The sequence below is a fragment of the Cyprinodon tularosa genome, unplaced genomic scaffold (assembly GCF_016077235.1).
Source record: "Cyprinodon tularosa strain WSP-4 unplaced genomic scaffold, ASM1607723v1 ctg124, whole genome shotgun sequence".
Classification (NCBI taxonomy): domain Eukaryota; kingdom Metazoa; phylum Chordata; class Actinopteri; order Cyprinodontiformes; family Cyprinodontidae; genus Cyprinodon; species Cyprinodon tularosa.
The window spans coordinates 2606848-2630994 of record NW_024038048.1 but is presented as its reverse complement, the minus strand read 5'-3'; the positions used below and the strand labels follow the sequence as shown (position 1 = coordinate 2630994).

Below are 24147 nucleotides of genomic sequence, written 5' to 3'. Positions count from 1 at the left end.
CACCCTCCATAAGCTTGTTTATATTACAGCATTTTTTTTCGGTCTACAAAGCTGCATTTTGTAGATAAAACCCACAAACTGTAATAAAACTAGCCTAGTTTTCCTGCTAACTTCTCTGATTCTAATCCACTATTTCAACTAGATCAGCTTAGCTGAGCTGTCACCGTAATGTGCTCAGTCATGTGTGCAAAATGTTAAAGTATGCATGCAAACATAAACACACACTCACACATCTTAATGCCAGCTTCACACTGTAATAGGCTGCTGTGCTGCTTGCAGTCGCTCCGGCCCACATCTGAAGGAGATGACTTGGCAAAAGAACTAAGATTCTGTCTCTTATTGCTTATGTCAGCTGAAAGTTGTGTTATTAACCAAAATGGAGGGGCGGGTGGAGGGGGTAGAAAAACTTATAGGATAATTCAAGCACAAGCATTTTACAACTAAAGTCATAAACGGCCTGTCAGTTCTATGGAAAGGTTTTTAAGAATAAAATACAAAAAAAGCAAAAACATACCTTATTGTTCAAAAGTAATCATACTCCTTAATTTATGGTCATACTACAATCACACAATTAACTGTGTCTCACTTGGATTTTATGTGATAGCTAAATGCAAAGTACTGCACAATTTTAACCTAATTTTAATTATTGAAGGGTTTCTACATTTATACAAATACATTTCATTAAAAGTTTGCAATGTGTTTATTTATAGTCTCTTTATTATGAGGGAGTATTAGGCCCAGGCTAAAGATTTTTTAAATTTTTATTTCTAAATGAAAATCGTAACATTACAAGAATAAAGTCATAATATCATGAGAATAAAGTTGAAAAATAACGAGAATAAAGTCATCATACCACAAAACCGCTTCAGAAAGAAAGCTTTGAGCTCCCACCAGCATAATGGCCGACCAGCACCACCAAACAGTAACCTGGGTCCACTTTGACATCCTGCCCAACTTGATGCTGGTGCTAAAAGATTTGCTAATTTCTAAAACTGATGCCAAAGTATAATTTCACATGATGCTCGACATTCCTCATATTAGGGAAGAAAGTGCTTCTTGTAATAGTTTTCATAAAATACAACTTTATTCTTGTAAAATTAGGACTTTATTCTAATATTATTATGACTTTATTCTTGTAATTTTACGACTTTATTAACCAATTTATATGACTATTCTCATTGCGACTTTATTCTCGTAATTTTACAACTTTATTCTTGTAATTTTATGACTTTATTCTCATAAATTTGTGAATATTCTCGTTGCGACTTTATTTTTGTAATGTTATGACTTTATTCTCATAATTTTACGACTTTATTCTCATAATTATGTGACTATTCTCCTTGAGACTTTATTTTCGTAATGTTATGACTTTATTCTCGTAATTTTATGACTTTATGCTCAGAATTTTATGACTTTACTCTCGTAATTTTACGACTTTATTCTTATAATTTTGTGACTATTCTCATTGACACTTTATTTTTGTAATGTTATGACTTTATTCTCGTAATTTTATGACTTTATGCTCAGAATTTTATGACTTTATTCACGTAATTTTACGACTTTATTTTCATAATTTGTGACTATTCTCGTTGAGACTTTATTCTCGTAATTTTACGACTTTATTTTCATAATTTTGTGACTATTCTCGTTGAGACTTTATTCTCGTAATTTTACGACTTAATTCTTAAAATTACAAAAAAACTCTCTCTAGCTCTCTAAAAATCTCTAGCCAGGCCTTACTACTCTGTTGTACTTTAAAAATTATTAATTTAGTTAAACTGCTCCAAAACGCCATCAAAATGTATCTGTAGTAAATATTTTCCACCTGTTTTTATCATTTGGGGTAAACCTTAGGGGTTTTTCAGAGTGCACATGAACAAACGCCATCTTGAAGAGAACCAAAGAATTTTAAAGTGGGGTTATCTTATGAAGTAAAATTCAAAGCTTTAAACACCTGTTGGAGCCTTTTCCATCTTAAGAAGACATTTCCATTGGTCCACTCTAGACTGACAGTTGGTGCTATGGGAGGATTAATCAGAAAACCTGATCCAACAGTAACTCTGGAGCAGCTGTAGAGATGAGTGGCTCTGGTAGAAGAATGGATCAACATCACAGCTTTTCTGTTCTAATCACACATATATCTAAAAATTACCATAAGCAGAGGTGGGTAGAAACTAGTTACATTTACTCAGTTAATACTTTTCTGAGCAGTTTTACTGCACCATAAGTTTTACTTATATCTTCATAAAATATCATTACCCTTCTTGAATAAAATATTTTGCTACTCCATCCACGGTGAGTAACTTCACAGAATAACCAAAAAGCTTGTTTGAAAAAAGAAATGCTCCAGAAAAGACACTGTTATTTATGTCAAAATTTGTTTTCTATTTTTGTTTACAAGCTAACATACAGCAAGGAGTACATACAACTTTCTTCCTCCTCTATTTAATCTTTTTCCTTATTTAACTCCGTGCCCCCCATGTATAATGTCTTTGTCTTTTCTTGGACAGGTTGTACTGAAACTGAAATTGTACCTTTTCGGAGTTCTACTCCAAGCTGGATGAGAAATAAAACTATTCTGATTCTGAATTATTGTCACTGGGGGTACTGATTTTTATAAGCTATATATTAAATAAAAAATTGGTTTGGAAAAGTGCTTTTATTTTTTGGCAGGAAATTTAATTTTTAAGTTACATTCTTTGTCTGTTTTCATTATTTTATTATAGTCTTTAAAAGACCAGAATTTTGCACATAACTTTTGTTCATTTATTACATAAATTAAGATTAAGCCAGTTATAAAGAGTTACTCCCCTTTTCTACCAAATACCTTTTATACTCTGACATGAGTGATTTCTTAGATGGTTACTTTTTATTCGTACTTAAATAAAAATATGATGAAGTAGTATTGCTTTTACGTGGGTACAGTTTTTGGATACTTTAACCACCTCAGGACGTTGAACAAATACAGGAAACAGAAGAAGAACTTTTTTGCCTGCATGCAAAATGCTGTGTGTGGCAGAAAGGAGCTCTAATAAACACTCTGGACCCTTGATTCTTCTCTTTAGCTAATCAGAATGATGGAAAACAACTGTGCACGACTCTGTTATGCCTCTCACTGAAAAACCCAATGAAAAACATCACTATTATAACATTTTTTTTGGTGGTTGTAATTTAAGGAAACATAAAAAAAAACTGCAAGGGGTCATGAATACTTTTGTGCTGCACTGTAAATTTGAGACAATTGGGAAATGTCCTGGAGTCGGGTACATCTGCTGTGCAGTAGCTGCTACAATCGTAATCGTTATTTTCATTTTAAAAATTTATAGATGATTTAAACTAATAATACGTAAGTTATATAGAAAGTAAATATAAACAACAACCATTAAAACAAACCTTGTAGGATTTTCTGATTTATGTACAGGTATGCTGCTACTCTCTAACACCTTAACCACAAACCAGACAGAATGTTTCAAGTGGAAAGATGCCGCTACCTCTTCAAAGCCTAAACAAGCCCATCACGCTTTGGATGGTTTAACACCAACAAGGCTGGCTTACCCAAGTACTGTTATCTTGTGTACAATACAGAACAGACAGATAATAGTATTTTGTTAAATAATTACATAATTTATCATGTGCAATGGTTTGGTACAGTTTTCATGAAGTCTGAGTAAATTTAGGAACACAGACGTAATAATATCAATAATTTAAACAGATGCCAACTGAATGAAGAATAAACTGGATCACCGTGACGGCCATTTCTCCTCCTTGGTAGTGATCATGAACCAGAGAGTTGGTCCCGTAGTCCCAATATGTCAGAGTCAAAGTGATGCTGAGTTAGGACTGTTTCCCATTCAGATCAAAGCAAGAAAAAAATGAAAAATATGAAGAAAAGAAGCCGTGTCTGATTTGTGCCTATACTGTACACGTGGCTTGTTAGCAGCACAAGTTTTGTGTTTTTGACTTTGGCCGTAGCTTTTCACTGGTGAGAGCAAATAAACAACGGAGATGCAGAGGGGCGAAGGGGAGGAGTCTGTTGTCTCAACACAGAAAGTTCCTGTCTTATTTTGTCACCAGGACTGGAAACAAATGTTTGCTTTAGCAAGCAAAGTCTTCAAACACCCCGCGGTGTCCTGGGCGATGATGGTGAGGAGGGGGATGAGGAGGAGGATGATGCTGAGGAGGAGGAAGAGGGTGAGGGTGTGGGTGAGGGATGTGGTGGTTAGGGAGGATGGTGTTGGCGTACGCCCCCTCTGGGTGACTCCGTGTCGTGTCATTGGGCTCCTGTTGAATAAAACAAAGCAAATTCAGAGTCGCGGACAAATGCTGAATCAAAAATAAAAATAGCCATTTGTTATTATTCTGATACCAATAATTTAGAAGTTCCTAAATGTTTATTTGTGTTAGGTTTCTGTTTTCTGTCATGTTTTTCTTTTGAGTATCCAGTTTTGCTTTTCTCCTTGTTTCCTAGTTTTTATGGTTTAATTCTTAGTTTATTGTGTTCTTTGTTTTTTTTCTCTGTTACTGTCGTAGTCTTGGTTCTGTTATTTTTTCTTTTTGGTGTTTAGTTTTGCTTTGCTCCTTGTTTTCTAGTGTAAGTGGTTTTATTTTTATTTTGCTGTGTTCTCTAGTTAGTTTCTGTTTCAGTCTTGGTTTTGTTATGTTTTCTTTTGAGTGTTTAGTTTTTCTTTTCTCCATGTTTTATAGTCTTAGTGGTTTAATTATTATTTTGTTGTGTTTTCTAGTTATTTCCAGTCTTCCAGGTTTTTCATTTGTTGCCCTCTGCTGCCCTCTTGTGTTCTCCTTTTGTCCCTAGCTCCTGTTTTGTTCCTGCTCTGTCCTCACCTGTTCCCAATCTTCTAATTAGCCCTCTCTTTGTCTCTGTCCCCTTTAAAAGCCCTTTCTCTTCAGTTCCTCTTTGCTAGGTCCTCGTCTAAACTTCGTCTGTCTTCCTCCAACTCGTCTCTCTGAGCCTTTCTCCTGGTTACAATTCTTCCCCTGTTGATTCCATAATTTTTTGGTAACGTTTGACTTGAGTTTTCTTGTTTTGTTTTTTTTTATCTTTGAATTTTGGACTCCTGGTTTCTTGTTTGTTTTCGACCTTTGTTTTCGTTTTTGGATTTTTGTTTGCCTGTTTGTTTGGACTTTGTTTTTTGAGTAATTCATCATTGAATCAACCTTCTATTCACCTCTGCCTTCCTGACTCTGCTTTAGGTCAACAATCCTAAAACAAATCCTAACAATTTGTGATTTTTTTTGACACCTTTGCAGGAAAGAGATGTAAATACTATGGAAGATTGAACAAAGAGGAAATAACTCAGGGGTCTGAAGGAAAATATGATCTGATATTAATGTTTTGGCTCATATCGGATCCAATATTTATTTTGGATTTGGACAACCCTTGTGCTTTTAGCACCTGTACTGTTTTCTGCCATATCCAAACAGAATATAACTCTCTATATATCTCTCTATATATCTCTAACAGAAGGATAGTAAAAAGTAGAAGGCCTGTAAAAGTTTTAATTTAATATTTGCTTGGTTTTATTCTCTATAATTTTTGTTAGCTACAGTAGCCTAACTATTAGCTTTTTATTTTTTGACATTTATGTACAGGAAACACTCAGCTGGTTCTACGAGTTAGTGTTAGCTTTTTTTTCCTTGCAAAAGGTTTTATGTATCAATATAAAAAATATAATTCAATAAATATAAAAGCCTCCAGTTTAAATGTTTTTCCCCCAATTAAGTCAATTTTATCAAACCAGTTGATCGAAGCAGCTTCTTAAGATTCAACAATACACTGAAAATGAGAACATGACGAATCATTTAAAAACCTTCGTCCACATATAATGCGAGATCAATGAGACCTTTTGCAATTAGGGGTAGCAGAAGTGTGGAACAACACAATGTCAGTAAAACCTCACAACTGTATGATTGAAAGTGATCAGGGAGCTAACTAATTGGGATTTTTTTCACACCTTTTCAGGAAAGAGATGTAAATACTATGAAAGATTGAACAAAGGGGAAATAACTCAGGGGTTTGCAATAACTAATAGTCCTGAACCTCAGATCTTTGTGTCACCTTTCCTTGTTTATTAGACTAGTTTTTTTTACTGCCTAACCACTTTACCCTATAACACCGGGCAACCCAGCATAATTATTTCATAGGAATTCTCAGCTGTGTTACTGGTTGTGATATGGTAAACCATAAATAAATCCCATCTTAAAACGTAGTTCCTTGCCCATTAAATAATTCAAGAATCTTTCAACTAACAACCTTGAAATACCTTTTTACCCCCATGATTTAATAATATATAGCAGGGGTAACTAATTAAAAATCAGCGGGGTCCGAATAAAGAAAATCAACCAGTAAAGGTCGATTAGGACATTTTTAATTATAATCTGTTACTTTAAACAGAATTTAACACTGAAATAAAATGAGATTTTTATGCATGCATGTTATACATTGAATAAAATATAATATATATATTATTTATATATATACAGTATATATATATATATATATATATATATATATATATATATATATATATATATATATAGATAGATAGATAGATAGATATATAGATAGATAGATAGATATATAGATATATATATATATAGATATATATATATCTATATATATATATATATAGAGATAAAGAATATATAAAAAAGAAAGAAAAAAATGACAAAAGCTCAGTTCAGGTGTTTTATAAAATATATGAAACTGGAAATTGTCTATATACCAAACTGAGCAATTGTTGTTCTCTACTTTTAAATTTTCTTTTATTTATATATATACAGTATATATATATATATATATATATATATATATATATATATATATATATATATATATATATATATATATATATATATATATATATATATATATATATATATATATATATATATATATATATACTGTATATATATAAATAAAAGAAAATTTAAAAGTAGAGAACAACAATTGCTCAGTTTGGTATATAGACAATTTCCAGTTTCATATATTTTATAAAACACTTGAACTGAGCTTTTGTCATTTTTTTCTTTCTTTTTTTATGGCTTAATGAGAGCAGTGGGCTTTAGGCTGCCCTGCAAGGCTTTTAAATCCCATTTTAAAGCACATATCAAGGAACTCATTTTGAGCCTGGATCCATTTCTATTTTTGATTCTGTTCATGGTAGAGAATCCTACTTTACAGCAGCAGGTTGAGCCAAACATACTTTGAATGTGCAGGGTCATTTTTGAGCACCATTACACTTTCGTTTCAGCAGTTCATCGCAGTTCTTCCAGCAGTCCACACTTTTTCTGCTCTCTTTTTCTCATTGTCTTCTCCTTCTTTCCCATCGCCCGGCTTGCCACAGGTTTGCCTGCTGTGTCTAAAAGTGGCAGCAGCAGCAACCCAGACTGACAGCACATTGGATAATTTGTATTATGGCAGCCTGGTCCCAGAGGCTCTGGACGGCTTTACCATATTAACAGGAGAAGCGGCGCAAGTGAAGTTAGACACTCTGTCATTTCTCAATGTTTTAAATCAGGTTGGGTCCGGATTAGCCAGCAGGTGGGTCCGGATCCGGTCCCCTAAACTGTGACCTCTGATTTATAGTCATGTGGTCAGACTATGGAGCTGTGTGTGCTTTCATAGCACACGGTTTGGACTGCAGAACCAAAGGGACTTTGACACAACTTTGTAATTTAAATGACTTTAAGTTACCAGCTGTTTAGATGCAGCAGCTGCTTTAAAGGCAAAGCTGTTCATTCTAAGCAGATTATCTTCATTACATTCTGCTTATCAGTGTGTTTCTAACATGCAGCTGTTGCCCTTTCTTAGAATTGGCTTACTATGTAATAAAAAGCGACCTTAACAGAAAAATAGTAAAAACTTTTAGCATCTAAAGATATTTTATTAGTTTTATATCAGAATAAGCTGTAAGGTTCTTAGTGATTCAAATTATGATTTTAATAAAATCACATAGAATCAGAATACAGCAAAAGTTCTGCTTTACACAACATATGCAACAGTTAACGTCATTGTTCTTCACCTCTCTGTGACTCCTAAAGGTCTCCAATGAAACAGCTCAACAGGGCTCCCGTCTGACTTTGAATCCCTGCTGGAGTTTACAGCTGTTTAGCCAAATTACTTACACCATCTGTCACAATTGCAAAATGCAAAGCAGACTTTAGCTAACTTCTGCTTAGATTCAGCATAGGACGTCTATTGTTTTGAATAGAAGCAGGAATTCAGTTGGGCAATAATGAATTTAAGCTCCAGAGGAGGCTGTGTTTTGCAAAGTGGTTAAAAAATAATTAGAAGCATTACACTCCTTATTCTCATGTGGTAGAAAAATATTAATTTGCTTCTCTCTTACTTATCAAGTAGCTGTTTTCTAATACAGTTGCAATGCCGCAGGGTAAGGGTGTAGGATGTAAGAGCTGAATGAAAACAAGGAAAGAGTAATTTATTACTGTGTGGTTTTTGTTAAGTACCTTTGCTTTTATTTCTTCCAGACCCACAGTTGCAACAGTTGTGGTCGGCTGGGTATTCTTCTTCTCTTCTTTCTGCGGTCTCAGCAGACGCTTTAGCCGATGCTTGATCAGCTGGTTACACCAAGAGCACATCAAGTAATAAGAAACAAGAAACAAATACACTACTTGGTACATGTAATCTTGAATAACGTTTGCGATCTTTTTAATTAATCTCAATCATATATGATGGGTTCAAAAGTATTTGCTCCTTTTCAAATTTCTCCTAGATTTGCTTTTTTTTTGCAACACATTTCTCATAACATCTGACAAATATTAATATAAATTGAAGACAACTGGAGTTTTTAAATAATGCAATTTAGCAAGAGCTCATAAGAAAATGTATCTGCTCCATATTAAATAATTACATTTCAACCGCCAATATAAAAAAATACAGTATAAAACACACATACATTCTCATTTGACTGTAGGTAGTGAGGACCATGTGTCGACTCCCATTGATTTTTAGCCATTTCAACCGTTTCTATGCCCTGAACCTGAAAACAACCCTAAACCTTACAATTACGGGTACATACCTCATCCTAACCCAATTTACACCTTAACCCTAAACCCAACCATTAGCAAAATAGCTGAGCCAGCCAAAATGTCCTCACTTTATAAAAAGGTCCCCACTCCAAAGGTTAAAAACTGAAAATGGTCCTCAATCTTATTCTAAAACAGGAGCAAACACAGACACATGATTGCATATGAACTAAAGAAAACCAGTAAGTTCTCTGCTGAAGTGTTTATAAAAAATTAAATAAAACTAGGGATTTGAAGTAGCCTCGTCGAAGATCCATCTTAAAACCAACAGAGTTGGGCTGGCCTGCCGTAGTTTATCAGTTATTAACTGATGTCAAAGAAGGAGGCCAAAGAAGTTTATTGGTGAAAAGAATCTTGATTTTCCAAAAAATAAATCGTAATAACAATCAAAATACTGAATTGATTATGTGGCTCTATCTTAGGTAGGCCACTCACGCTTTCATCACAGCAATGAAAAAGATTAATTTGCAGTTATTCCAAACACTTGATTTTAATTCTTGCTGACAAATGTTGCAACAATCGCTCCTCTGTTGAGGTTATTTTTCTATAGGAACAGGTTGGTTTGGATAGTTGTTTTTGGTCTAAGTACATAAAAATAAATCATTACCCAAAAACTACAAATATTTTGCATATTTCTAAAGCAAATTTGCAAAATTAACAATCAGCCTAGCCTATTGAAGATTGGTTACTCAAACAATTCGAATTGTAAAAGAAAATCCTATACATTGTTATGCTTTTAAGACACAAAAAAGAATAACAACAACGTAACAATGCGTTTCATCAGTATAAAGATGATAGGAAATAGTAAATGCATTAAAGTTAGATAAAATCAAGTATTCCTTATTTGTCCAGATGAGTAGAAAGATTAGTTTTTTCTCAGTCAGTCACATGACTGTATGAATATACAAAAACTTTTATTTTGAAGACATAAATAACCAAAAAATGAAAATGTCTTAAACCTGGACTAAAAAGAAGAGACTTTTATTTTAGTCTAAAATTATAGCTTGTGTTTTTTTGTATTAATGGGTTACATGACCTCAATGTTACCCATCATTGTTCATCAAGTCTGTTTCTATATTTATTGAAGGTTCCTATGATGGTTGCAGCATTATCATTGGGATTGCCCTGCAATCCATGTTTGTGTTGCTGTGTTGTCAGATTGCCACTGTCCATCTCCGCTGTGCTCTTAACCCCATAATGTTAAGTTGTCCTCTTTGCTATCCCTGCTTGGCGCAATTTTTCAAATAGTATACTGTATGTGGGCAGGTTCAAGGTTCTAGAACCATTTGAGTTACAGTTTAATAGTTTTTTTTATCAAAATAAAATCATTATGCATTAAACAAAGATGGCTGTCTTGATAGATGATGTCACAGAAATTAGGTAAAGATGTTCAGAAACAGAAACATTAAAACTGACTGATTACAACAGCTGATGTAATCCAGATGCCAGTGGCTATGCTACCACTTTTTGTGGTTCAATATCATTTTATATACTAGTTTCTCCTTATTTTTTCATTTCACTAAGAAGGAGAAGACAGTTTCTCTTTTCCTTTATATGAATCTTCATCATAAAGGGCATCTGCGTGCACTGCTGTTGCAAATCGAAACTACCTTTGGGAGAAAAAAATAAATAAAATCCGTTCTCCATGGTAATAGCCAGTAACACACTGTTTGAGACTTTGTTTTAATCAAGCCTCAGCTTATAGAGCAGATTACCATGAACTGTTTTGCTGACTTAAGTTCCTGTGGCTTTTTTAATGAACAGAAACTGAGGGGTGGTGGAAAGTTGGAATACAATGTTCCTCTGAGTGCGACATAAGCTCACATATTAATAGGGTACACGTAACTAAAAAAAACATCTGTGGTTAAGAGATAAGACCCTTTAAAACCCAACGCATTTTTATTTCACTGATTTATTGAGGACGTACCTACCATCAGTGTAGAAGCCAGAGTAAAGCAGAGATTGAAACTCTTGGACTTTTGACTGAGTGTGTTTCATCAATCTGTACGAGCCTTGGCTCTGATTTCTGTAGCATTTGCTCTACCTTGTTAGCTTAAAGCGATAAAATATAGTTCTATTCTTATGTGATCCTTGCATTGTTTTAATGTGGATCTGATCTAGAAAGGACCGGGGCAGAGTTTAAGTGAATTTAAGGTGTAAAACCCCCATGTTAATGGGGTGGTACAACCCACTTTGCACCTAAATTTTCGAAATGTTTGCACTGAAATTTTGTAGGCAATCTGAATGTCACCTGCAACATGAATTAAATGCATGTTAATGTTTTTGATTGTTAAAACTATTTATTGTTCCTAAGTAGGATTAGAGCAGAGTTTCCAAATAGGACAATTGTCACAAAAATACATAACCTGATTGTTCTTTAGAAGTTGTCTTTTACAACATAATTTCATCCAGAAAAAATATTAGTCTGAATAAATCTTTAAAAATCCAGAACTTGTTGGGTTTCCGCAATTGTATGACCACAAACAGATCTGTATATACACAGAATGATAATTTTTTCCTCCTAAAAGAAAACAACAAAACAATGACAGCAGCTCTTTGAAATCCATCAAGTTGTTAATTATTGCTTATGGAAATAGATGTTAAGTTTAAGTCAGCTTGAATACTTACCTCATAGATGTAATCCAGTATTTCTAAGACAGTCAGGATGCTGGCACCGATGAATAAACCCATTTGTCCTCCAATGTCACCTGAAACATAAAAACAAGTGCTTAAGGAGAGCAAATTCAAGGCTGGTTGTAATTTTGTTTTACAATTTTACAAAACTGATATCCACTGCTTTAAAAAAGGTCTTTTATAAAAAAAAAACATCTGTAGAGGAGGATTTCCTACCTAATAAACCTGCAACGTCGTATGCCTTCTTTTGCTCAATCGTTTCGTAGTTTAGTGCTTCAAAGAAAATATCTAATACTAAGAAGTTGTCTCTGGGGAGAAGAAACAAACAAGAGACAGAACAGTTGAGAATATGTCTGTTCACTTCAAATAGACCTAATTTCACATAAACACATCGTCATCTTTCTAGTCACGTTATCACATGATAGGATAACGAGGCCTACGGTGCTTTGAATAGATCTAACCATGATTGCGAGATAATGAGGTCTTTCAGGGTTTAACAGAGATGAGCGGGCCGTGCACCGACAGCATGCTCAGTCACTCGCGTCCCTGGTCTCTCTGGAGTTTATAAAGTCTAGTAATATTAAATGTTGTGAATCTTCATGGGCTCTGTGGCTTAGCTGTGTTTACCCTCTCCTACATCTCTATGATTAGACACTGAGAAGCATTACAGACTTGCTCTACACTGAATTCGCTTTTTAATATCAGCAGGTGCTCCTAAGAAAATCTTGACCATGTCCCTTGAACTTTTCCATCTTTTGTCATTTTATTACAGCAAAAATCAGTGTCTGGGGTGAGACTGACACCCACATAGAACTCTGAATTGGGAGGAAAGTCCTACATGTTGTAATGAATCTCAGTTGTGGGGAGTTGTTTTCATACCAAACTTTACCAAACATGTAATAAAAAAATAATATCTAAAGGAAAAAACATCCATCCATCGATCCATTTTCTAATACACTTATCCCGAGTGGGGTCGCAAGGGGTGCTGGTGCCTATCTCCAGTTGTCTACATGCGAGAGGTGGGGTACATCCTGGACTGGTCGCCAGTCCATCACAGGGCAACACAGAGACAAACATGACAAACAACCATTCACGCACACACTCACACCTAAGGGGACTGTAGAGAAGCCAATTAACCTAACAGCCATGTTTTTGGACTGAGGGAGGAAGCCGGGGTACCCGGAGAGAACCCATGCATGCTCAGGGAAAACATGCAAACCCCATGCAGAAAGATCTTGGGCCAGGAATCAAACCCAGAACCTTTTTGCTGCAAGGTAGCAGTGATACCCACTGCGCCACTGAGCAAGGAAAAAACAGTCTGGCCTAAATCATTCCCAGTTATACAAAAACACACAGTGAATTAAAGTCCTACCAACACAATCTAATTACTTCAACAGATTATATTAAATGATGGCATAAGTTTAATCTGAACCAGGATTTTATATAAAAAGACAAATTCAGGTTATAATGCCCAGGAACCACATCCACTCTATTGCCAAAAGTGTAACCTCTTCAGCCTTGACACACTTATTAGCTTGAGTGACATCCTATTCCTAATCCATGGGGGTTGGTATGATGTCAGCTCGGTCCTTTGCAGCTTTAACAGCTTGAGGCTTCTGGGAATTCTTTTCACTGGGTTTATGAAAGAGTTTGTGGGCATTTTTGTGTATTTTTGAGGTGAAAGGATGATGTTGGACCAGAGACATGGCTTACAGTCTCTGCTCAAATTCATCCCAAAGGTTTTTTTTTATCAGGTTGAGATCTGGACCCTGTGTCAGTCAAGTTCTTTCCCATTAAACTCACTCATCTATGTCTTTATGAACCTTGATTTGTGCACTGGTGCAGTGTCACCTTTTAGGAACTAAGGGGCTGAGTTTAAATCTGGGAAAAACAGCCCCCACACCATAAACCCCTCTCTGACCGAAAACTTTCATTTCACACAATGCAGTCAGATAAGTCCCATTCTCCTGACACCTTCCAATCCTAGAAGTGTCCATTGAGTTTCCAGACAGCGGAGTACAACCCGTTATTATAGGGAACATGTCTCTGCTGCTAAAGAATAAAGTTGAAGGATGCTTTTCATAACTTTATTAAACTTCTTGCATTGCATTTGGCAATGAAATATTTGAATGTAGATACCAGGCAATGAAAGCTCATCACATGAAGCTGTCTGCGTACTGTTCTGGAGGTTGAAGGTCTGCAGCAATCTAAGTGCTCTGCAATACATTAGTGACCCAAGAACCTCCTCCTAGCATTTTAGCACATCTCTGTTTTACAATGCAACTAATACTAGCGATTGCATGTGAAATATTTGTTGAGAGGAAATTAGTTAACTGAACTTATTGCTGAGGTTGCTTCCTAATAGGATAAAGGCCTGGAATCCACTAAGCTGGTTTCTGCTGAGAGCGACAGACTCTCACAAATGTTTTTACAAGAAAACTGCATGCATAAGTGTTTGTTAATCATCTATGGAAATAGAGGTGATTGGAGCACCTGATTCAGATTGTTTGGAAATGTAAGTAAATACCTGTCACAGAATATCAAAGAGAAGTGGCCCATGTATGGGACCTTGAGGTGCACCATAACCAACTCTTAAAGGTGAGGACGATTTAATATTAATATAAAAAAGCTGTAATCTATCAGATAGCCGCTAGCTTAACCAGTCTATTACCATTGTCTAAACTATCAATAAAACATGGTGGTGGTAGTATCATACCAAGCCAAGAAAGAGCTGTTTTAAAATGGTTTTAGATCAATTCCAGCAAATATTAGAATACCCCAGTAAATATTTAAATCTTAATTTACCGTAATATTAATGGCCAGACTTGTCGATGCTGTTAACTTTTAGTTTCTCTGTAACATAAAATCCACCTAAAGCACACTGAGGTCTGAGGTTTTAACTTGACAAAGTGTAAACAACCTCAAGGGGTGTTACACTTTTTGTAAACATGAATATTATAACATTTAAATGTTGCTCATAACCCCTGTGGAGGTTATCTAATCACTTTCACTACTAACTTCAGGCGCTGGTCTATTAGCTTTTTTGGTCAAAGGTTTATCTTTTTAGTGAAAGAAAGTCTAACACACAAAATAAACACATTAATAAATATTTATCACCACTTGATTGATTAAAAAAGAATACCAATATTCAACAACCTTCTACTGGAACAGATATAAAACTGATTTCTGGATAAAAATCTATTTCAATGTTCCCACTAGTGGTTGTTATCACAGACTGGATGCCACAGTTTATGGCTCCCCATCTGATAAAGATATCACTGTTCGAAGTAACCTGGTTTCTGTTGAACGTCCCTCTTCTTACCTGATGTAGTCCTCCGACTTGTCATACTTCCTGGAGAGATAGCGAGCAGAGCCCTTGCTGGGGATTTTAACCATAGACAGCTCTTTGCCATAGCGTGTGAGATTACAGGGTGTCTCACATGGACAGATATCTCCACTGTTCTTCTGTAGTTGAGCTGCAAACACAGAGAGATATAGGAGGGGGTGTTTTCAATATAAAACTTAGATGAAATGCAGTTTTATGTCATTAATACCCATATGATTAATACGGAGTTATAGATGTTTTGATTTCCAGTAAATGTTTCATCCATCCATTCATTAATTCTGTATACCGTACATGCTTTTCCTTAGCTGGAGGCTAGTAGCTACACCCACGATGGAAAGTTTACTAAGCCATTACCTCCTAAGGACAATTTTGTTTTCCTTCCTTCCTTCCTTCCTTCCTTCCTTCCTTCCTTCCTTCCTTCCTTCCTTCCTTCCTTCCTTCCTTCCTTCCTTCCTTCCTTCCTTGGGATTGATAAAGTTACATTTAGGAAACCCAAACATACATCGGGAAATCATGCATTCCCCCTGCAGAAAGAGCCAATGGGGGAACTGAACCCAGGAGCTCCTTAATACCAGGTAACAGTTCCACCAAAATACCAAAATCCTCACTATTTAGCCCCAGTTCAAGATTTTTTTTTTTTAATTCATACTTTTTAGGGCATCAAAACATATCTCATTTAGCAAAAACTTCATTTACAGATCAAGATGTCATCATTATGTTACACTGATGTCTGCCTAAAGTTAAATCTGTCTCCTGAATGGATAACGTATAATTCTAATGTGGAAAAAACAGCTTAATTTTAGGGCTATCTTGTTGAGATGTGGCGTATGGAGACATATACAGGTAACAGAAAAAGTGAATGGAGTGAATCAAAGTTTCTGTGTATAAATGATCATTTACAGTCTGTCAGTTGTAAAAAAAAATGTGATTTTGTAATGTTGGAAGCTTTTTTCAAATCTGACACTTAAGGTTTGGTTCTACTTTCTTTAGCATAATACACAAAGTTTGCCATTTTTTATTTTAGCTAACTCATCATTTGCTTTTATTGGACACTTAAGTCCTTTTTCAAATCTTGAGATTTAGCAATAGCTTGTTTTATCACGACTGTTCTTTCATGCAGCTTGTCTCTTCTTCCACTATAAATAATTAACAACCTCTTAGGCGGGAGGACTTGACAAAAAAAAAAAAAAACATTCTAAATGCATTCCTTATGTTGTCTTATCTTAAAGATTTTTACAAAGAAATTGAAATCGATTACTCCACTTATCTGCAGGATGAAGCTTTGCAAACTCAGAGACCAACCATGGGCACGCATTTGTGATCAGTGCATCTTCAGGGTTCAGGGTTCTCACAACAAACCATTAGAGTGATTTTACATCACCTAACAGAGAACTGCAGCAGTCGAGTTCACTATAATTACACAAGAGTACTTTATCTCTGAATAAATTATCAAGGAAAGCCTACGGGAGAATTCACACATAGTGCCTTTTATTCAATTAAGACAAACATACGGTAATTGGCTGGATTATTAATACCATAAACACATATTTGTGATCCCAGCTCTAAAACAACCGGACTCTCAGTAAATGTCTTTTTATCGGGCCGTCTTTCTTTAAATTCTGAAAGCATTCAGCTGTTACTAAAATGCACAGAGGAACAGAGAAATTATAACTTGATGATTTATGGATTTTACAATTCTAAAAATAAGGTTATTTGTATTCAGGATCATGCGGGCTTACATTCAGCCTGATGCAGGAAAATGCATCTCCACATGAATGGAAAAATTAGTTTTTAATGCATTCCCTTTTTATGAAGTGGTGGATCCATCTGTTTGATTCGGGAATATGACCCTCATGAATACGGCCTATTCTTGTAAGATATATCTAAGATCTCATTCAGCTACATTTTAAACAGATTTTCAATTCAGTGAAGAGAGACATAATTAAATTTCTGGCTTATTTGGCTGAGAAATGATAATTGTCCAGCCAAATCAATAAAACGGTCCCCTTTCATTGGAATTTCTCTGAAACCAAGGTTCGGCCACGACGTCCGCTGAAGGGGGAAGGGATGAGAGTCATGGGTGATGGGAATGAAGCGCAGGTTGATATTAAAACATTTTGCTTTAAAGCAGCACGGCCCATCAATCTCCAATGTATTGATATCACCAGGAAAAAAAAAGGTAATTTCAAAACATCTAGTCTACCTTCATGTATCTGTATAGAAGAGAATAATAATAATAATAATAATAAAAAAATCCTTATCATATTTACTGATTGTGTTTCCATTTCCCTTTTTGGCGTGGGAGTATATTGCAATAGGAAAAGAAATGAAGGGAGATTGTTTCTTACCGAGTGCCTTGTCAACACAGGTGATTTTACTGGGAGGGCAAATATCTGCAGTTCCTGGAAAGAGAAGAGCGGAATATGAGTTTGATCAATCAGAGCTAAAATATTCAGTGACCCGTGTCGGCTGCAATGAGAGAGCATGTCTGCGAACAACACTCCTCTGCAGCTTATCATTCGCCTCCAAATGAAGGCAGGCGCACCGAGGATGACTTCCATCCACACATCAGGGCCTCGTCTTGGACGTCCGTCCTTGATTGCACAGAGAAATGGAGCATGGTGGCTCCACCCGCGAGGCATATTTAGACAGTCTTTAAAAACCGATCAACGAGGCACTTCTTTGCAGACAAACACACATTTCCCAGGCCATTAATGACAGGTATTCATCAGCGAGACAATTAATTTTGCAGATATATGTTTGTCTGTCTGTGGGCTGTTAAAATGTTTGTGTCTTTTGCTCTAAAAACAGAACCCCCATGCTCCGAATTCTAACTTTATTTTAGATCATTTTTTTTGCATTTCCAGGTGTACTTTAGAGATGTAGCAAAAAGCCATTCTCTGTCCGCTGTCCACACATCAAGAACAAGAACAACTTAATAGCTTCTTTTCGGACAGGTCGCCCAAATATAGACACAGACTCAGACGCTGAAATATTGATTTAAGACCTTGGAAATCTCTAAAAAAGAACAATTTATGCTCTTGCTGTTCAAGAGTCCAAATGTGTATTAATTAATGGGTGTGTTTAAAATGACTGTTTTAGACAAATTTGTGAGGTTTTTGATAAAAACCCCCCAAAAAATCTCAAATACAGATGAACAAATCTGCAGCCCTGATCACCATTATTGCCACCCCTGAAGTTTAAGTACAAATGATGGAATATTTCCTAAAGAAAAGACATAAAAAAGAACAATGGTCTTCGCAAAAGAGAACCTGGACAATCCTCAAGCCTTCTGGGACAACATTTTATGGACAGATGAAACAAAAGTGGAGCTTTTTGGTAATTCACACCAACAGTATGTTTACAGACGGCGCAATGAAGCCTTTAAAATGATGAACACCATACCAACATTCAAGCATGGTGGAGGATGCATAATGCTGTGGGGCTGTTTGCGGCATCTGGTACCGGAGGCCTTGACCGTATCACAGGCATCATGAAATCAGAAGATTATCAAAAAATTCTAGAGCGAAAAGTCTTGCCCAGTATAAGAAAACTTGGTTTGAGGCAAAGATCCTTGGTCTTCCTGCAAGATAATGACCCAAAGCACACCTCCAAAAGCATGCAGGCATGGTTGAAAGGGAAAAAAATGGACTGTTTTAAAATGGCCAGCAATGAGTCTTGATCTCAATCCAATTGAAAATCTTTGGGTAGAGCTGAAATCTGCCATTGGAGAAAGGAACCCTGCAAATGTACAAAAGCTTGAGCAGATTGCAAAAGAAGAGTGGGAGAAAATGCCACCCGAGATGTGCAAGAAGCTTATAGAAGAATATAAGAAATGTTTGGAGGCTGTCATTGCTGCCAACCAAATATTGCAACCAAATATTAGGGAGGGGTATCTATATTAGTGCACATGCTGGTTTGAGGTTTTGTCTTTTGGAATTAAAATATTTGTGTTGAAATGGTAACTGTCTTTCTTAAATTATTTTGGACCATAAATTGAAGGATCTTGCTGATATAACTTTTTAACATTTATATTCACTCAGCTATAAAAAACATGAAGGGTTGCCAATAATGGTGAGCAGGACTGTATGTGCAGGTTTGCCTGTGGACCTCTTTGTGTAGTGTAGTGAATATTTATTTAATATGCATCATGGATTTAATTTCAGTACCCTCTAATTTCATACTACTGAGTAAAATCCAACAATACATCATTAAATACACATTTGACCTGAATAAAAGAGTAGAGAAAAACATATATTGCTAAAGTAAAGCAATTAGAATCTCATTTTAAAGGTTTACATCAGTCTGTAAGGGGAGAAAGCTGAGGGGAACTTTTTACCCACAGAGACACAAGCTTTATATGCCGGAAGGCTTTTTAAGCTTTATTATTCTTTATTTTCACTGAAATGAAATTAAAAATCATGTATACCTTCCCTTCCCCTTCCCAATTAGACTACGATTTGATGCGGTCCATTGCATAAAATTCCCCCAATGGACAAACTGTGGTTTATGGTGTGGGAAAATATGAATATATATGCTCTAGAAAAGTTGTTGATGTTTTTAAATATGTTTATAAGGTATAATATTACCCGATTCTTATAAATTATATGGTTTATTACTATTTATCCAATCCAATCCACTTTACTTATATAGCACATTTCAATAAACACAAGGTTTCCAAAGTGCTGCACAAAAAGATAAAATAACTACAAAAAGTAAAAAATAAAAGTAAATAAAATAAAATAATAAAAGCACTGCCCACACAGGAAAAAAATATGCATGTATATACATAAAATCAACACTCTACATGGTGTCAAAAGCCAAAGAAAAGAAAAGAAAAGATGCATATTCTTATGATCTTTAGACAAGTAGCAAATTCAGCTAGCCTTAAGTTCTGGAAAATATCTTTAAAATCCTGAATGCAGTGAGTGTTAAACAACAATAGATAGCACTGGTAAAGGTAGAAATTAAACCGATAATAAAATGTTTAATCAAAAATATAAGCTGGAGGAAAATAAACAGTCCCTAACGTTCGCCCTGAGCCTCACAGTGATCAGGGAGAGCAAACTGCAGCACTAAGAGAGAAAACTTGTGGAGGAAGACAGAGTTTCAATTATTTAAGGCACAATGTGTGGTCACATCACTGCAGTAAAGAAAAAAAAATATTTGCCCTCACTGTCCCATGGAAACAGCTGCTTTATATAACCTGGCGGGGTCATTTCTGTTAATGTTAAACAATAACTGATAATTATAAGAATGAAACTATTTTATATGGAAAAGAAAAAAATATTTATATCATTGTTAATTAAAACACATTCAATACCCCAACCACAGCCATGAGGGATTTAGGTTCCGTTACCAGAAGCTACAGTAGTCTAAAATTATCCACAACATTTTTCAGCACACATATAGTCACGACTTCTGCTTTAAAATCTGACTCCTGACACGAAAGATGTACTCTAGGAGTGTTTTGGGTTTGGAGAAATAAACATAGGTACATGGAACTTAGACGGTATAGAGGATGATTTTTAAGGATTTTTGAAAAGACCCGCCCTCTCCACTCCAGAAAAATGCACATGCACAACCCTGTACCCGCCCCTGAGAGGGAACACCTATTATTCGCGTGCGAGAGCATGCAGGAGCCCATTTCTCCTCATGCATGCTCTGTTTAAAAGTTGCTGTTTGCATCGCTCATACAAGCTTACTTTGCAAAAGAAGATTTGTAATTATTCCAGTATGTCAGACTCACCACAGGTAAGTGAAAATGGGGACGTGCAGGTAAACATATCACTACAATGATTCACAATTAGGAGGACCACTTATTTTAATGATCCACCCGGAAAACATCCGGAGAACATCTTCCACTATACCTTAGTGGTTGGAAAATTTTGATTTCTCTTGTCTCATATATTTAGTTATGCTATTTATCCAGTGAAAAATGTTTTTACTCAGTTTGTTTCACCTGCAAGGCTGAGAAAATCTCTGAGTGAGGGGTGGTTTAACACAATACATACCGTATTTTCACGACTATAAGGCGCACTTAAACGTCTTTTTTTTTCCTCAAAATGTGCGGTGCGCCCTATGGTGCGGTGCGCCTTATGTGTGTTGTAACTGCGACTTTTGAGACCACCTCATTGAGGAGATGATGAAAGAGTGGCTGAATGTAAGGAGGCCAGGTGTTTTTTTTCCACCCCTCACCATCGCTGTTAATATGTAACTCCATGCGTGCCCATCTCACAGCTGATGTGAAAAACATGGGGAAACAAATTAACGCTGCTCGACATCGGTGTGAACCGGACCCAGCAGGTGCAGCAGAAGCAGCGTGTTTACATGCAAAGTCAATGGTTGGCGCATATAGGTGCAGCAAAAGGTCCCGCAGCGCATTTTGGTGCAGCACGTCGGGAGCGTTTAAGCATCTGAAGCACCGCCAACGCGCTGCTGCTGCTCAGATGGAAAAATTGAAGTTTTGCTGCTGTACGCGCCGCATCAACCAATCAGAGAAGCTGATCTGGGAGCTGCCAGCGAGACAGACAGCGCTCTGATGACATATGATATTAACGCAAATGGAAAAGGCTGGATGGATGCGTGGCTGAGGCAGGTGTATGTGAGAAGACTAGGTGGTTTTTTCCACGCATCACCATCGCTGCGTGCCCATCTCACAGCCGATGTGAAAAAAAGGTGAATCAAATGAACGCTGTGCTCGCCGTTATCCCGGGGGTCTGACAAAGGAGCTTCAACCGCTCGACATCGGTGTGAAGCAGCCGTTCGAAGTAAGGCTGCGAGCGGCGTGGGAGCGATGGATGACCGACGGAGACCACAGTTTCAGGATAAGAAGGCAGCGCCGGGCAGATTACGCCACAGTTTGCGGATGGATTGTAGATGCTTGGACTAACGTGTCTGCTGGCTCTGTTGTTCAAGCTTTCGCAAAAGCCGGCATTATTTCTGAGGAGCTGCGCTGCACGGAAAGTGACTCTGACAGCGAAGAAGGGGAAATTGGCATGTCTGATTTAGCGCAGCTGTTTTATTCAGAAACAGAGGATGATGACTTTGATGGGTTTGATTAATACTTTGTAATAAATACATGAATAAAGCACAATCGTACTCAGTTATGCTCCCGCTGTATTTTTCTACCTGAAAACTTAATTCAACAGCAGCCCTGGCGCGTCTCCTCCTCTTCATCGCGGTGGCTGGCAGGTGTTTTTTCATCTAAATAATCTAAATCTTGCAGCTATATTTGCTGTGATCAGTGGGAATGAAGTAGTTTTAATATGTTTTTAAGTGAGAAAGTCCACCTGAAAACTTAATAATTGCAGTCAGTTCATCCAGATTATCTATTTCTGTCGGAGGCGCTCAGCCCCCCACATACCAGCGGTGCGCTGACAGCAGAAATCTCTTCATCAGCAGCCTGTAGGCTGGGCAGCCTGGGGTTCACCGCGGTGGCTGGCAGGTGTTTTTCATCTAAATAATTTTAGCTGCAGGCACCAGGATACCGGCAATAAAAGCGAACATATTCCGTCAGCAGGTTTCAGGATTTTAAGTTAATTTAGGAGTGATCACAGCGCTGTGTCATCTGCGATGTGTCTGTCTCAGCTGCCAGGTTTGATTAATACTTTGTAATAAATACATGAATAAAGCACAGTCATACTCAGTTTTGCCCCCGCTGTATTTTTAAATACATAGTAGAGGTATTTAAAGGTAGTAGAGGACTTGTACCTGTATATAAAAAACGCGCCCTATAGTCCGGTGCGCCGTATGTGTGTGTTAAATACAGAAATGGGACACATAACTGAGAGTGCGCCTTTTAGTCCGGTGCGCCTTATGGTCGTGAAAATACGGTACTTATTCCCATGACAAGCCAAATTGTTTCTCAAGGTTTGTTAAAGTGTGTATAATTTGTTTTGACTCTGACACAACCTGCACAGTTTTTTCATCAACATAAGTAAGGGAGACAAACTGTCAGGTCAGAACAGGGTTGATTACTCTGCCATAAGAATCCGTATGATGAACTGTTCTCTCTTTGCAAAGATATGAAAATAAAGTGCAGACTGAGTGAAACCCATCGATCTCTGTTTATTTAACTGGGGTAAATAGTTGAATAGTTTTTCCCCATTACAACCTTTCAATTAAATTTTGCCTATATGGCCTTGAGTTTAAACCAATAGGCTTAAATTTCTAAATATATACTCATATTTTAAAGGTAAAAGGCAGAACATTTTTTAAAGTAAAACAAAAAAGTAAGTACAATAGCTACATCCTATATCCATGTCTGCTTCAAAACTATAAACTTCAGGCTGAGCATCTTACTTTAAGCTAGATTCTGTCCTTTTTAGGACTGTCCACTTTCAGTGGACTTTTTTTGTGTCCTGATATGGTGACAAAACATACTTTCCTTCTTTCTGGGGGCTGTCTTAAGACTCTCAGCTGATGTTGTAATCTATTGGCTGATTTTGTGGCACCACTGAGGCCTTGGATGTCTGCAAATCACTCCTCTTCCAGCAACTTCTCTTTTACATCACAATTCCCACCATTTCTATAGCTTTTCTCCCAGGCTAGCCCACATGAATCAGTCCTGTCCCTCCCTGTGGGGCTGTTCATTATCTATCCGAATGTATGGCCCTCTGGGGTACTTTTAAGAAACAGTTAATGTATAATAATGCCATCTCTAAGACTATAAGGATCTCTTCCTACTTGTCAGCTAATCATTGTTTAAAAAAAGCATAGATTGGGGCGCCTACTGTCTTGAGCTAAAAGTAAAATTGCATGTGTGACAGAAAACAAACACTGTGTTTGAGCTGATGGAAAGATAAAGTGCACTCCTGTTACAGTCGATGCTGAAAGGCTTGTTTCTGGAGAGAAGGGTCTTCTTTCAGCAGGGCAGCTTTGGTTTAGATCAGAGCATATCCAGGTGTTACAAAAGTGCAGGCAAACTCTAGCCTTAAAAACAATCAAGAATCTGTGACAACATATGTAACCTGATGTTTATGGCTGTTCTCCATCCAATCAGAGACTCAGGTTATGGAGGAAAATCAGCAACAAAAATCTGTTTCTGGACTTACAAAGCTTGCAGAGACATTGCTATAGATTTATAGCTCTAATTCCAG

The 24147-nt window shown here is 36.7% G+C and overlaps 1 protein-coding gene across 1 annotated transcript in view; it reads right to left on the bottom strand.

Moving 5' to 3' along the window:
* Positions 1-2461: 2461 nt before the first annotated feature.
* The window catches only part of asic4a (acid-sensing (proton-gated) ion channel family member 4a), a 169193-nt gene continuing 147507 nt past the window's right edge, over positions 2462-24147 (bottom strand). Inside the window, exons 5-10 of the mRNA XM_038276364.1 lie at positions 17395-17448; positions 15023-15176; positions 11917-12008; positions 11695-11774; positions 8488-8598; positions 2462-4281 (exon numbers count right to left, since the gene is read on the bottom strand). Coding sequence (XP_038132292.1) covers positions 4096-4281; positions 8488-8598; positions 11695-11774; positions 11917-12008; positions 15023-15176; positions 17395-17448 — 677 coding nt within the window. The 3' untranslated portion in view covers positions 2462-4095. The remainder of the gene's footprint in view (positions 4282-8487; positions 8599-11694; positions 11775-11916; positions 12009-15022; positions 15177-17394; positions 17449-24147) is intronic.